This window comes from Eubalaena glacialis, chromosome 13 (assembly GCF_028564815.1).
Source record: "Eubalaena glacialis isolate mEubGla1 chromosome 13, mEubGla1.1.hap2.+ XY, whole genome shotgun sequence".
In the NCBI taxonomy this organism is placed as follows: Eukaryota; Metazoa; Chordata; class Mammalia; order Artiodactyla; family Balaenidae; genus Eubalaena; species Eubalaena glacialis.
The window spans coordinates 85,650,055-85,665,480 of record NC_083728.1 but is presented as its reverse complement, the minus strand read 5'-3'; the positions used below and the strand labels follow the sequence as shown (position 1 = coordinate 85,665,480).

At 52.0% G+C, this 15,426-nt stretch overlaps 1 protein-coding gene across 1 annotated transcript; it reads right to left on the bottom strand.

The window, feature by feature from the left end:
• Nucleotides 1-5,735: 5,735 nt before the first annotated feature.
• Nucleotides 5,736-14,377, bottom strand: LOC133103562 (E3 ubiquitin-protein ligase TRIM50-like). The gene is made up of 7 exons (XM_061208997.1): nt 14,270-14,377; nt 13,271-13,749; nt 10,184-10,279; nt 9,015-9,245; nt 8,871-8,893; nt 7,670-7,794; nt 5,736-6,391 (listed from the first exon to the last, which is right to left on the bottom strand). Exons 2-7 carry the CDS (start codon nt 13,667-13,669, stop codon nt 5,802-5,804), a joined length of 1,464 nt encoding a protein of 487 aa, XP_061064980.1. The 5' UTR covers nt 13,670-13,749; nt 14,270-14,377; the 3' UTR covers nt 5,736-5,801.
• Nucleotides 14,378-15,426: the final 1,049 nt, after the last annotated feature.

Here is a 15,426-nt window from a genome sequence, read left to right as displayed (position 1 = left end):
CGCCTTTACGGCTCTGTCGCAAAGCGCGCCCGGCTCCGCGCCGCCCATCCCGCCCGGACTTCCGGGGTCAAAGGGCACGGAGGTTCCGGATCCGGGAGGTACAGTGCCCATCCAGGTATCCCCAGGGCGTGTGCCAGGTGCCTGGCATGGAGTGGAGGCCGACGCTGGGAGCCCGGTTCACCACTTCTTAGTAGCTCTTCTCTTTTTTCTTTCAATCTTTGCCGATTTCACAGGCAAACAATGAGATTTTATTGATTTTTTAATTTCTGTGATTGAGGTTGAATATTTTCATATATTATTGGTCATTTGTATTTCTATTGTGACATGTAGATGTCTTTTGTTCATTCTTCTACCATCTTTCCCTGGTGCTCTTTATGTATTAACAATATATACCTCTTATCTTAGGTTCTGCCATTTTTTCCAATTTATTGTTGCTTTTTTTGTTTTCTGGCCATGCCGCGCAGCCTGCGGGATCCTAGTTCCCCCAACCAGGGATGGAACCCGCGCACCCTGCAGTGGAAGCACAGAGTCTCACCACTGGACCGCCAGGGAAGTCCCTAGTGTTGCTTTTTAATGTGGTTTATAGTTGTTTTGGGCAACATAGAGTTCTCATTTTTAAGATACTTACCTTTATGGTTTCTGCCTTTGGTGTCATGCTTAAAAACTGCTTCACACTGCTACAATATAGAAATCACTTATGGCTTCATCATTTCACACTAAAATCCATTTAGAATTAGGTTTGGCATGTGATGTGAGAAATGGCTCCTTGTTTCCCAATGGCTAGCCTTTTATGCAATCCTTGTGAGGATTCATCTATAGGAACGTTTCCCCAGCCTCACCCCTGGGAGGACAGGGATTGTGTGGTATTTGGGTCTACAGCACCCGTGTGGTTACTGGTTACATAATGGGTTGATTGAGAAGAAAAAAACCAAAAAACAAAAAAACAGTACACTTGTATCTCAAGCATTCAAGTAGACAGGACTCCATCAACTAGAATATTCCAGCCTGTATATTCTCTGTATTACTAATAGCACATAAGCAAGCGTTTTGCAAGAAGGTTGACTCTAGTCTACAATAAAATCATTGAGTCACTTAAAGGTTTAACGCACTCCTGTAACTCTAGGTTGGTTCATAAGTGATCTTTTAGTGGAACTCTCCTCCTCCCCCATCAAATTACATCATCTGTTTTCTTCATAGCACCTATTCCATATGTGGTTATGATTTATTCTCTATCTCTCCATCTGGCTCCATGAGGGCAAATCCTTGTCTGTCTTGACACTCATCTACCTTTAGCTCCAAGACCAGTGTCTTTCTCACAGTATGGACTTAATAAATATCTGTTGAATGAATGAAGGAGTGAATGGATGAACAGAGCACAAATTGATGTGGTTCTGGACAACCAGCTGTACTAGAGTTGACCCATCCTAAAACAATCCCCCCTGCTTCAGGTGGGTGGGTAACAGGTACATCAATATTGATACAAGTCCACAGTTTATTCAGATTTCCTTAGTTTTTACCTGATGTCCTTTCTGTCCCTGAATCTCATCCAGGACACCACTTTACATTTAGTCATGTCTCTCAAGGCTCCTCCTGTCTGTGACAGTTTCTCAGACTTTCCTTGTTTGTGGTTACCTTGATTACCTTAAGGAGTCCTGGTCAGTATTTTGTAGAACGTTCCTCACTTGGAACTTGTCTGATGTTTTTCTCATGATGAGACTAGGGTTATGAGTTTTGGGGAGAAAGACCACAGGTAAAGGGACATTTTCATTACATCAGAGCAAGGGCACATAGTACCAAAGTGACATCACTGTTGATGTTAACCTTGATCACCTGGCCGAGGGAGTGTTTGTCCAGTTTCTCCACTGTAAAGCTACTCTGTAACCCTCTGTCCTCTCTGGGAAGAAGTCACTATGTGTAGCCCACATCTAAGGAGCAAGGGGATTATGCTCCCCCTCCTTGAGGGCGGATTCGCTATGTAAATTCCTGGGAATTCTTCTGCACAGATTTATCTCTTCTCCCCCATTTAATTAAACAATCATTTATTTATATCAGTATGGATTCAGGGATATTTATTTTATACTGTGGACTGTAATCCAAAATATTTTGTTGCTCAAATTATTCTTGTTTTGGCCACTGGAAGTGCTTTCAGTTGGCTCCTATATCATTTTCACAGGGCTCTACTACTGTACTTTTTTTTTTTTTTCATGTTTGTCTGGTTTTGAGCATTTCCTTGTCTTCTGGCACTACAAGATACTAAAGGCTCATTTGGTGTATTTCCTGTTCTAGTCCCAGAATCAGCCAGTTCTCCAAGGAGCTCTCATTCCTTTTATTGTAGAATGGTATTAAGAAATCAAGATCTGAGTGCTAGCTGACCTGGGTCTTTTAATTTTTTTTTTAATGTTTTACTTATTTTATTTGTTTATTTTTGCCTGCGTTGGGTCTTCATTGCTGTGTGCGGGCTTTTCTTCTAGTTGTGGCAAGCAGGGGCTGCTCTTTTTTGCAGTGCGTGGGCTTCTCATTGCAGTGGCTTCTCTTGTTGTAGAGCATGGGCTCTAGGTGCGCAGGCTTCAGTAGTTGTGGCACATGGGCTCAGTAGTTATGGCTCATGGGCTCTAGAGCACAGGCAGGCTCAGTAGTTGTGGCACACGGGCTTAGTTGCTCCGCAACATGTGGAATCTTCCTGGACCAGGGCTCAAACCCACGTCCCCTGCACTGGCAGGAGGATTCTCAACCACTACGCCACCAGGGAAGCCCTGAGTCTTTTAATTTTTAAAATGTGACCATTAGAAAACATAAACCTACATATGTGGCTCATATACTTCTGCTGGACGGCACTGACTCTGTCCTAAAAATGCCTTCTCTTAATCCCACCTTCTCCCAAACTCTTGACCCAGTTTACTTTTTCCCTTCACTATCAAACTTTTTTTTTTTAATTTATTTTTGGCTGTGTTGGGTCTTCATTGCTGCGTGTGGGCTTTCTCTAGCTGTGGCGAGCGGGGGCTACTCTTTGTTGCGATGCATGTGCTTCTCATTGTGGTGGCTTCTCTTGTTGCGGAGCACAGGCTCTAGGCGCGTGGGCTTCTGTAGTTGTGGCACATGGGCTCAGCAGTTGTGGCTCGTGGGCTCTAGAGCATAGGCTCAGTAGTTGTGGTGCACAGGCTTAGTTGTTCCACAGCATGTGGGATCTTCCTGGACGAGGGATCAAACCCGTGTCCCCTGCAATGGCAGGTGGATTCTTAACCACTGTGCCACCAGGGAAGTACCAATGTCAAACTTTTTAAATGGAGAATCAGCAATCCTTGCCTTTACATCTTCATCACATGCTATCATCTGCCTGCAGTCCATTTTCCACCAGCTGCACTGAGATGGGTCCCTCCCAAACTACCAAGAATCTCCAAATATTCCTTAGGCCTTTCCTGCTGAATCTGGGGTTTCATGGCACTGTTGAACACACCTTCTTTGTTGGAAAGCTTTGGGTTCTATGACCTCTCCTGCTAGCATACCCTCCCATCCCTCTGCCCATTTCTAAGGTTCCTTGGCAACCCCATCTAAGCTGCTCCCCTAGGTTCTGGTGTTCCATTCTCTGACCTCCTTTCTGTCAGTCTGATATTTTCTCTCCCTGGGCAGACTCGCCCACTCCCACACTGTCGTTAATCACAGGACAAAGTTAACATACACTAAAGTAGCATAGATGCCCCCCCACCCTGGATCAGCCCCCACCATCATCTCCAGGCCCAGCTCCAGCTGCAGCATCCCTTTTGGACCTAGATCCCTGAAGGCTCTTCTCCTCTGCCTGTCTTCCACTTCTTTCAGCTTAAATGCCAACTCCACATGAAGAATTAACTGCTCTTTCCTCTGCCTTCTGCATATTGGATGTGTATCAGTTAAGATCTTTCGGTTGCAAGCACAAACACTAACTCTGGTTAGCCAAACAAAAGAGGGGATTTATTAAATGGGTGCAGAAGTATGCCACTGTGTCTGTCAGGGTCTGGCTGGAGGCAGAAAGGTGCACATAAGGGAGTAGTTGAGGGGAGTTTAAAGAAGGGACTATTTCTAAAAGAACAGTCAAGAGTTCAGGGGACCTACGGAAGATGCTGCAGTGCTCACTGTTCACCGACAGGAACAAGGGAAGAGTAGCAGAGGGAGAGGGCTGCCTGCCAGGAGTCTTTAGTAGAGGGAAGCTGCCAACGCATAGCCCAGCAGGCAGAAAACCAGGAAAATAAATACCTCCAACTCCCTCTCCTGCCCTGGGATCTCCTGCCAGTCCCTCCCCGCAGCTGAACCCAACAGGAAGCCAGAGGGGTTTGCACTCCAGCGGGGCCAGCCTCCCAGGACACAGCATGGTGGAGAAGGGTGGAGAGTGGAGGTAGATTCATGGAATTGAAGGAAGAGCTGCAAAACCAAAAACCAAGTCTGGAAGGTGTCAAGCATGCAGCAACCAAGGCCAAGGCCCAACAGATTCAGCTGATCAAGAGACAACAACCAGCTTTTGATTCAGTTTATTACTTACATAGACAGCAGGAGGAAGATTAGCCAAAGGTGGAAGCTGCCCATGGGCCTTGTTGCCCATGCCAAAAAGGATGGTGTGGAAATCAAAGGCTCATGGCTGCAACTTGACTTGTGGGATATCCCGTTGCCGAGGAGCCAGTTCTAGACGCAGCTAAGCTCTTTTATAGACTGCAGCCCTACTGGGAGGGAAGTGGGGCAGAAAGCTTCAGAGCTCCTCACAGCCAGGGAGGTGATGTCCTGAGTCTCCCGTGAGGATAAGGCGGTCGGTAAAGATGGCCTTGAGGTAGCGCCTCACAGTCTTCCTTCCTCTCCTGTTCCTGGAGGATCATTCAGATAGGCTGTGGGTTGAGACTTTGTCTGTGTGGCTGATGTGGATTCATGCCAGGGTGACAGGGCAGGGCTGTGCCCCAAGGAAGGCTCTTGGGTGGGTCCACAGACCTCAGAGCACAAGGCTGGGAGCTTCTCTCTAAAGCACCAGACCTCAGATGACTCAGCCCCAGCCACTCTCTCTCTCTCTTCCAATTTTCACGTTCTTGGGAAGGAATTCAGCTGTCCCAGCCTCGGTCTGGGGTGACCACAGGGCAGGCTCAGCGTGCACAGACCTGGGCTCTGGACCCACTCCCATGTGCCCGGCAGCTTTCAGGGATGGGCCATGCACCCATCTGGCCCCTACTTGCTTCTGCTCTGCAGGAGTGTCATTTCCATCTTCTCTAACAGAGAGGGAAGTTGAGAGAAGTCTCTGGGAACAGAGCAATGATGGAGTGTTTGCTGTGACTAACCAGAGACCGATGGGCAAGGGGTGGAAGCAAGATGTGGCCCCACCAGAGGCTGGAGCTGCTTTTAAAGGCCTGAGCATAAAGCAGTGGGTAGGTACAGCGGTTGATAATTGCAAATCATTTGAAAAGGAAGAAATAACGTCAATTTTGTCATCCTTAAAGTTACTTAAAGTTCACAATGATGGGGGGAAGTCACGTGTGGGAGCGTTTCCACCCTCAGGGGGAAGAGTAAGCAGAGATCGCGGTTAGGAGGGACCAAGGGAAGCCCAGCTTGACCCACGGGCCCCAAGGCCTGGCTCCACTGGTTAATAAGGTTAATAGCCTGGAAAGAGGTTAATAAACACACCCCTGACTGCTGGGGATGGGACCGTGGTCCTTCTCTCCCTATCGTTAAACGTTTCTAGGGACAGCCAGGCAGGAAGGCCTCCCCGAACGACTACATAACCTCTGCTCACCGGAGCCGGTGGGACCCCTCGAGCCCCGTGCCCAGCTGGGAAGGCAGCCCCACGAGCTGCGCTACAGCTTGGTGGGCTGCGGGGGGGTGAGGTGGCTGGGCCCGCTGGGCGGGGGCAGCACCAGGGGCAGGGAGTTGCTGCCCCTTTCGTGCCAGCACGTGTCCAGGATGGGGTAGAGCTTGCCCTGGAAGTCGGCCTGGAAGGTGTAGAGCGGCCGCAGGTCATCGGGGCGGTCGGCGTCGAAGAAGGTGAGCTCCCCCTGCTCGTAGTGCAGGTAGACGCCGATGCGGTGAGGGTGGCCAGCCACGGGCAGGGGCGCCCGCGGGCAGCCGAAGGCCTCGTACACCCGGCCCTCCTTCAGGCCGATGAGCCACACGCCATGCCCTGGGGACTTGCTCAGCTTGCCCTTGCGACTGGCTGTGCCCTTGATGACCCCCAGGCGCCAGTCGCTCTTGCTGCCCACCACCACCTCCCAGTAGTGGCGGCCACAGGAGAAGCCCCTGCTGGCCAGGACACAAGTGCTGTAGTCGAAGCGCTCGGGCTGGCTGGCGCGCCGCTGGGCCAGGAGCCCACACTGCACCACCGTGTTGCCCTTGGAGAGCTCCAGGAGGGGGTGGGCCGTGGCAGGATCCAGCTTGAGGGACTCCGGGGCTGGGAGAGATCAGAGGAGATGTGTATTCAAGCCTCGCTGAAGGCAGCAGCAGGCCCTGCCCCGAGGGAGGCCGATGGCAGGCCCTGAGCTCCTCGGGAGAAGAACTGAGTCAGCCTCTTCCCTGTATCCGCAGGGCCTAGAAGGGGCTGGGGGCCTGGAGCAGGCAACCCTGAGGACATTTGCTGAATGAGTGAATGATGCCTGAAGGGTGGAGAATGCGCTGCTGCAAGCCCAGGCATTCTGGCAAGGGAAACGGTGCAGGCGGCCTGCCTAAAGCGGAGGTGCTGATGGAAGGATCTGGGAGACGGCCTGTCACGTGGGCGCCTCAGCTTCACTCCCCAGGTTTTCTGGAGACTCTAACAACGGCAGTGGCTTTCTTGGATACCCTAGCAGCCCAGTCAAGGACAAACTATCCCAACTGACTTCTTTGCTCGCTGCCAACTAATCAGTTTACACCTAAAACATGCAAACAACTTTCATGGTTCAGAGATTATCTGCAGTTTTTGTCCTCCCCTTTCCCCCTTTTGTTCTTATATCAACCCTGTTTGTGCCTTTATTGGATGAAATCAGTCTATTGATTGATCTTCCTTATGTGCTAGTAATGAAGGAGTTAATTAAACGTCTGAGTTATTTTTTGGCAGAGCAGCCTCTGCCATTTATTAAGCACTAAACTACACACACACAGACACAGACACACACACACACACACAGACACACACACGTCTACTTAGAAACTACGCAGCCCAGCAAGGTGGGCTCTTTACAGATGAGGAAACTGAGGTGCAAAAATTACACCACTGGGCTTCCCTGGTGGCGCAGTGGTTGAGAGTCTGCCTGCTAATGCAGGGGACACGGGTTCGAGCCCTGGTCTGGGAAGATCCCACATGCCGCGGAGCAACTAGGCCCATGAGCCACAACTACTGAGCCTGCACGTCTGGAGCCTGTGCTCCGCAACAAGAGAGGCCGCGACAGTGAGGGGCCTGCGCACCGCGATGAAGAGTGGCCCCTGCTCGCCGCAACTAGAGAAAGCCCACGCACAGAAACGAAGACCAAACACAGCCAAAAATATAAATAAATAAATAAATAGATAGATAATATCCTTTAAAAAAAAAAAAATTACACCACTCTCCCAGTCACTAGTAAGAGATGGAACTGGGCTTGAGCTCCCCCTGCTGGCGGAAGCCCACCACCACGCCCTCACCGTTAGCTGTGCCAGCACCCCCTCCAGTTCTCTGCACCTCGTACACTGGAAGGAGGATGGGTGGGTGGGGTCTCACCTGGCAGAACCTTTCGGAAGAGCCTTTTCCACACAGTCAGCTTGATGTCAGCCTGGTGCAGGCCTGGCTTGAAGGAGATGGGGCTGAACGCGCCTTCCAGGGGCCGGGCCTGCTGGAGCTCTGCACTGGGGGCAAAGGTCCACAGTGATGGCAGAGCTGCTTACCGTGCACCCCAGCCCTTCACCCAAACGCAGGTCCAACCAGCCAAGCCACAGCTCAGAAGACCGTGCACTGAAGATGCCCACCATGTACCCGCCCCCCCCCACCAGGACCTGCCTCCTTCCTGGAAGGGGAAACACGCTACATCAGTAGCTCTCAAAGTGCAGGTCTGGGAGCAGCAGCAGGACCTGGGGGCTTGTTAGAAATGCAAATTTTCTTGGGTCCCACCCCAGGCCTGCTGAATCAGAACTCATTACTGGGGCCCAGTGACCTCTGTTTTAATTGAGCCCTCCAGGTGGTTCTGATGCACTGTTTGAGGACCACTTCTCTGTATCGGGTGACCCTGGCCCGCAGCTCCAGCTGGAGTGGAAACCAAAGTCAGCCAATCAGATCCTCTGTCCATTCATTTAAGCCAATGCTCCTAACCAAATTGTCCTTAAGACTAAGGGAAATTGGAGAAAACAAGGAGACTCTCATAAATGTGGCTGAGGAAGGCTCAGGAACTGCACAGGTGATTCATTTGTTGGGTTTGGAACATGGATCCAACCCCTTCCTACAAGCCATGGTGCATGTTTCCTTACCCACCATCACCCACCTCATCTCCTGTTCTGCTCTGCGTCGTCCTTTACACCCATGATACTGAAATTCTCACAATACTCCAAACCTGCACACACTTTACCCTTTCATGTGAGTCAGCGTGCCTGGCAAACGCCTGCCCTCTGCCCTTCTCAGCCATCCCACCTGTGCGCTGTCTTTGCCGATCTCCCCCCAGTCACCTCCTCCTCTGTGTTAATTCTTTAGCTTGTGTGAACTTCTACTGTTCTAGGTGCCCATAGTGATGTAACCATACTTCACCGCGGCCTCCCAAAAGGCTTGGAGACCCCTGAAGGCAAGGCTGTCACTTTCCCTGGGCTCAGTACAGAGCCAGATGTGGACAGCTGCTCCCGGCACCAGTAAAACTGAAGAGAGGATCTAGTGGAGATGAGACGCCCGTGCCCACAGCCACCAGGCCCTCGCTGAGAGTGCCCTCCGAGGTTATTACCTGGAGGCCATGGCATGGTACTTCTGGAAGACAAGAGGGAGGAGGGTTAGAGCATGGATGAGGCTAGGCGGAAGCCAACAGGAAGGGGGAGGCTCTTGGAGCCCCGGTGGCCTTGGCACAGGGGATACTCCCTTGTCCACTCACCCGGATGAACTCATGGTGACTCTCGTTGCCGAACTGCTCCAACACACCCACAGCCTGCACTAGCCGCTCCCGAGTGCCCCGGGCCTGCTCCAGCTGCATGTCCAGGGAGGCCACGAGGCCACGGGTGTGACCCTCCACCCCCTCCAGGCAGCGGGCCTTCTCCTCGTCCACCAGATGGTGCAGCTCCTGGAACTCACTGCGGATCACCCAGCTGAAGACATCAGACTCATTCTGGGACAGGGAGGGGCCGGTCAAGGCAGGAGCCATGGCTGACCTCGGCGTCCCCAGAGCCTGGCAGCTCAGGCCTTCCTGGGCCTTCTGACCGGGCTGGTCCTGGTACCCAAGTCCCAGGGCTGACTCCTGCCAGGTGTTCACACTGTGCCTGGGGATCCCGGAGGTGGCCCCAGGGGGAGGACGACAGTGGCAGGGCAGAGGCTGGGCCCCCAGCTCCCAGTTCCAACACAGTGGCTCTGCTTTTGCCCATCTTTGCTAACAAGTGTGAACGTAAGACTTTGCTTTATCACGGGGTTCCACAACTGAAAAAAAGTCTGAAAGGCCCTGGAGAGCAGACTTTGGAGTGAGATAACAAGGGTTCCCCGTGTGACTCTGAGTTCTGCCTCCATCAGAGGGGGTAAAGCGGGCTCCCTCTCCAGGATGAGGAAGATTAATTGAGTTGACTTTCAACGGATGCTGGTCTCCTGCTCGTTTCATGACTACCTGTAGGGCCCAGGCTCCACAGACTCCCAGACCCAAGTGCCCCTCATTTAGGAAAAGCAGACAGCCACCAAGGGCTTCAAGCCTTTCCGTGCCTGTGCTCTAAGGTACGAGGAGGGCATTGCCCAGGCTGTCAATGTCAAGCAGACACAGGTGGCAGAGGGCGGGCAGTCATGCCCACGTGTTAAGCTGTTTACCTCCGGGACTTGGGTTCTAGGTTATCTCACTCTCAAGGATGTGGAGGACACCAGCCAACTTGGCGACAGTCCTGACAACTGTGCTGAATTCCTCTGAGAGCCTTTGCACTTCCCCCACCCCACCCTGGAATGCTTTGAATTCTGGCTGTATATGGAAGGCATGGATTCCTGTAAAGGACAGATTAGAGCTGGGCTCTGCAGGAAAGGGGAGGCGGGCGGCTGGTCCCAGGGGAGGGCACAGAGGGGCGGGGCGCTCACGACAATCCGGGTCCTGTTGTTCACCAGTCTGGCAATTTGCTCCTCCACCATCCTCTGCTCCTGCTTCAGCTCAGAGATGAGGGCTGCTAGCTCCTCCTGGAGGCAACAGGCCCCATAAACCGCCAACCCCTTCACCCCCACCCCCGCCCAGCTCCCGGGGGCAGCCCGACAGCCACAAGCACAAAATAGGAAAGGCTATTCAAGAATATTCCACACTGACAGCACGGACTGCCTGGACAGAAGAGATCTCCACGTCATCACTCTCTATGCCGTGGACAGAGAGGCTACACGTTGTTACAGCCACCAGAAGTCACCACACAGCATCCAAGCAGGGCGACTGCCAATCTGAAGTCAACGCTCCCTGCATGGAATGCTGCCCGTAGGGAACCCACCAGGTAAACTTGCTGGTCACCAGCAGGTCCAGAATTAGTGGGCATTTCATCAAGAGTCATCACAAAAAGGCTGGCCCCAAGTGAAGCCAGTGGTGCATGCAATGGCCCAGGGAGGGGTCACCTGGTGACCCCCCACTCCCTATAAAGACCTGAATCCATCGCCAGCAGACTTGAGCCCAGCCTGGATTTAGGGCCTCCCAGGCTGAAGTAAACTTCTCCTAGGTTGCCCTGGCCCCGTATCTGACTTAACCTTAGGGATCCAACCAGAACCACCTAGAGCACCATCTGGCTGCACGACCTAATGGAGCCCTGCTGGTTTGTGCCCATGGAGTGTGCAGAATCTTTGGCTTAGACAGTGCCCAAGCAGAAGTCAGCTGCAAGAGCCTTTCCAGAAGGGAGCTGAGAGAAAAATAGAGCCAGCATGGAGATAAATGAACACAGAGTCCTTGCTCTCCATAACAAGGCATCCGATCTCATAGGAGCCTGAGAAGGGCATCCCAGTGGTAACCCTCCCAAGGCAAAGAGAGATGGGACTAGTTCTTTCTCATCAACTGGGCCACAGTGAGTGGAAACAGAATTATGCAAATAAATAAAGTATCTTAAGATCCCAAACAATAGGAGAAAACAGGAATGCATGAAAGAGATCTGATAATGGAACCGTAACTTAGTTGCAGCACAGGGAGGAGTCTTGAGATTACGAAAACCCACATCCAAAACCAGGACCCAAGCCCTCCCAGCTCCTAGCCAGAAATGACCCGCTCCCAAGAGTCTCCTCCTCCGCCAGGCAGCCCTCTGCTAATAAAACTCGACTCAATTTCACTGCACTGCAATTTGGCTTCCTCCTTTAACACTCCCCTAAAACTACTCTTGCCAAGATAACCAATTCTTACTCCTAAACCAGACAGGCTCTTTTCAATCCTCAGCAGACATTTCACACAAGTGATTTCCTTCTCGTCATAATGCTCTGTTCCTCTGATTTCCTGGAGGCTACATTCAGCCAATGTTCCTGCTCCCTCAGTGAATTCCTTCTGGCCCCTTTTCAGAGTTCTCTCTCTACCCAAATCTTAAGTCCTGATGCTCCTGGGGGCATCATCTTCCCCATCACTCCTGCAGACTCTCCTGGTTGGTCTTCTCCACACCTGTGGCTTCAATGACCGCCTGTATGTAGATTACTCCCAATCTCTTATTCCCAGCCTCACTCTCCAATCTATCCTCTGGCAGAGCGATCGAGCCACATCACGACTCTGCTTAAAACCTTCCAACCCCGGCTCTCTGAATAAACCCCTAATCCCGTCTCATGTCACACAGGCCTTTTCATGACCTGACCCCCGCTTACCTCACCTCACTCCCACCTCACTCTCCCTCGTGCTTATTGGAACAATGTATAATTCCTCAAATGTGCCATGCTGTTTGCCTCCTGGTATTTTGCACGTGCTCTTTTTATACTTAGGATGCTTTTCCTCCCTTTCTTTTCCTTTCAAGTCCTCCTTATGGTTCAGGTCTCGGCTTACCAGTCCACTTCCTCCAAGAAGCCTTCCCTGACCACCTGAGACCACGCAGGAGCCATGTTCCAGATGGTCTCACCATTGCCTATACTTAACCTTGACAGCAGCACCTGACACACGGGACTCTGTCAGACCCCCAGACTGTGAGCTCTGGTGCAGGGTGAACTTCTCGCCCACTGCTGTACCATGGGCACCAGTGTAGCACCTAGCACATACTAGATGCCCAGGAAATGTCTGTGGGTAGGGGAAGCTGGTGGACGACCTGGCTGGCCCTGTGCACCTTTCCTACTTTTCTCCCAGGGTTGAAGGAGCAAAGAAATGCTGCCCAGAGCACTCAGCCAGGAAAGCCCTGGAACAGCTTCCGGGGCCCCTCTGTCTACGGATCTCGATGCTTTTCCCTCGTCCTGCCCCCTCCCCTGAATTTCCTCATTCCTCATCCTTACTGCCCCCAGCCCCCCCACCCACCCAAACACTGGGCCAGGTACCCTATTACAATTTACTTCCAAAAACCCTTCCTGTCCTTCCTTGATCTGATGCCAGGGGAATGAGAACTGGCCTTGGTGTGAGTCCTAGCTCTGTCACTGACAAACTGTATGACCTTAACTAAGACCCTTACTTTCTCGGAGCCTGTTTCCTCATTTGCAAGTACGACAATAACCCCACTCTTCATAAACCTTAGATCAACAGACTAACCTAAGATGGTATCATTATTATTATTATTCATCGTAAATAATGATCTGCTAGTTCTGAGGCAACAGTCCATCAGGGCAGGAATCCATTGATTCCACAAATACATTTTGGGCATTTACTACCTGGCCGGCACGGTCCTAGGCACAGAAATATCCCAGGAAATGAAACAAAGTCCCTGTCTTCACCTGCCTGAGAGTGCAGTCCCCTGAACGCTCAAGAATCTAATGAGGGCTACAGAGAAGACTAAAGCAGGGGAGGGCGCTAGCACGTGACGCAGGGGGCTCTCCATCCCGTGGATCACCTAGTCCCCAGCACCTGGAGACTGGAGCCGCTGCTCAAAAGGTGATCGGTGGATGAGCAAACGCTCTGCAAGTTCTGCTCCAGAACAAGGCTGGCCCTGGACCCCTCTGTGCCGGGCGAGGGCCCCAAGGGCTCAGGACCCGGCTCTGTGTCCCCAGGGGCGGCCCGGCTCCCCACCCCCCAGCAGCCTCGCTGCCCACCTTCATGCGGCTGTAGACGGTAGAGACAGGTGTGACCCGGTGGTGCTGGTGGGAGCCCAGCAGGCCGCAGAGGCCGCAGATGAGCTCCTGGTCCTTCTCACAGAAGAGGCTGAGAGGGTTCCGGTGGTGCGCACAGACCTGGGGCTCAGGGTCCCCGGGAAGCTGCAGGGCTTCGATCACCTTCGCCAGGGAGACGTTAGGTGGGGAGCTGCTGCAGTCCACCTCCTGCCGGCACACGGGGCAGCGCAGCTCCGAGCCCGGGTGACGGGACAGGGACAGCAGGCAGCCCTTGCAGTAGGAGTGGCCGCACTGCAGCATCAGGGGCTCCTTGAAGACCTCCAGACAGATGGGGCACTGCAGGCGGTCCTCCAGCTCGGGCACGCTCACTTGCCACGCCATCCACGGAGCCTGCTGGAGCCCAGGGCGGCCTCCCTGGAGCCTGCTCCCTCCACTCCTTTGGCCCCCAGCCCCCAAGGGCCCTGAAAGGAGAGGCTCTTAAGGACGCCAGTCTTCGATTCCAGTCCTGACCCGCTATGACTTTGGGTCTGTTTTCCCATCTTTAAAACAAAGGGCTTAAATGAAAAGTGTGGTCACTTGGAGGTCCAGGATTCTACATTTTTAACTCGGATTTGGAGGTAAACATGAAAGAGGCCATCTGCAGGGTCATTTGGAGTGACACTAATAATGCAAGCTCCAGCCCAGCAGGTGTCCTGACCTAGAACTGGAGAGCAAAAACAAGCCAAGGTCTTTCCCACCTTCTAGATCAGTTCTCAAACTGGCGAGCAGCTGTTGGAAGCAGAGTTACAATAGAATTCCAGAGTCACCCCTTCACACATCTCAAATGAACCTCAGAAATCTGCACTTACAATTGACACCCCCAGGCCATTCTAAAGCAGAGTTCTGTCTTAGGACAACACTGTTCCAGAGAGTCTGGGACCCTGGAGAGCGGTCTCCTGAGCTCCCACCCCGCTCCTCTGTAAAAACTGATTGGCGTCTCACCAGAAGTCGGCAGGGGGCCAGGGGAACCCCACACTGGACTACCTGGCTTCTCAGGATCCACCGAGCCCCCCACCGGGGCCTCACACCAGCATCATCGACTTGATCTGCTCTGCCTTCTCTTCTCCCCAGGATGGGACAGCAGGTGCAGAGACGTGGGGATTGTAGCTGGACACCAGTTCTACCTAGTCTCTGCTCCTTTCCTCCTCCCCTTTCCCAGAAACACCGCGGTGTCCTCAAGGTCACTCAGAATCAGGTGGGACTAGGCCGTATCACGGGACCGGGGAGGCAGCCTCTGCTCCGCCGGCTCTGATAACGGCAATACTCAGGTGCTCGCCTTGGCCAGTCATGGGGGAGGGGCGGAGACAGAGGGACTGGGTACCTATTCATACCTCACAGACCCCAAACGGGAGTGGACTCGTGCTTTGACACAATTCTTTCTGAATCTCAATCTCTCCCTCTCTCTCTCTCTAGAATAATGAAGGTATTTTTAGTTACCTAGATTTTTAAACTGATGTATAACTTCTATAAAGTGCACAAATCTTAACTACACAGTCGCGGTACAACTTATATGTGTATACTCACTCACGAGGTCAAGATACAGAGGAGCTTCTGGGTTGGTGAACACATCCATGTGCTGGGAGGGTGGTGCACCCCAGTTCCACGGGGACAGAAGTCCCTGCACTCTGGACCCTTCCAGACTTCACCCTATATACCTTTTCATATGGCCGTTCATCTGTATCCTTTACTATAAACTAGTAAACATTTTTTAAAAAGATCAAGATACAGAACATTTTCAGCACCCAGAGGCTTCCTCATGCATCCCCCATTCAGAACCCCTAACACTATCCTGACTTACATCATCATAGATTAATGTGGCCTGGCTTTGAATTTCAAATAAACAGAATTACATAGCATGTACTCTTTTGTGTCCAACTTCTCTTACTCAATATTGTTGAATTACAAACATTTTTATTAAGGTTATTTCGAAGGTTTAGAAGTTCAATGTCATTTTGTTATATAGTTAATAAATATTACGGTCGTACTCTACTATTCGTATCATGGCTGTGTGGTGGGAACTCACTGAATGGAAAAGACAGGGGTGGGTGAGGGTCTCCAGAAGTGTTAAGAAACAAGGAGCTTTGGATCAGCAGGCCACG

Coding starts and splice junctions, on each gene's coding strand:
- LOC133103562 (XM_061208997.1), bottom strand. CDS start 13,669: ATGGCGTGGCAAGTGAGCGTGCCCGAGCTGGAGGACCGCCTGCAGTGC. Junction 9,246..10,183: donor ACAACAGGACCCGGATTGTC/GTGAGCGCCCCG, acceptor TCCCTGTCCCAG/AATGAGTCTGATGTCTTCAG. Junction 7,795..8,870: donor TACCATGCCATGGCCTCCAG/GTAATAACCTCG, acceptor CTTTGCCCCCAG/TGCAGAGCTCCAGCAGGCCC.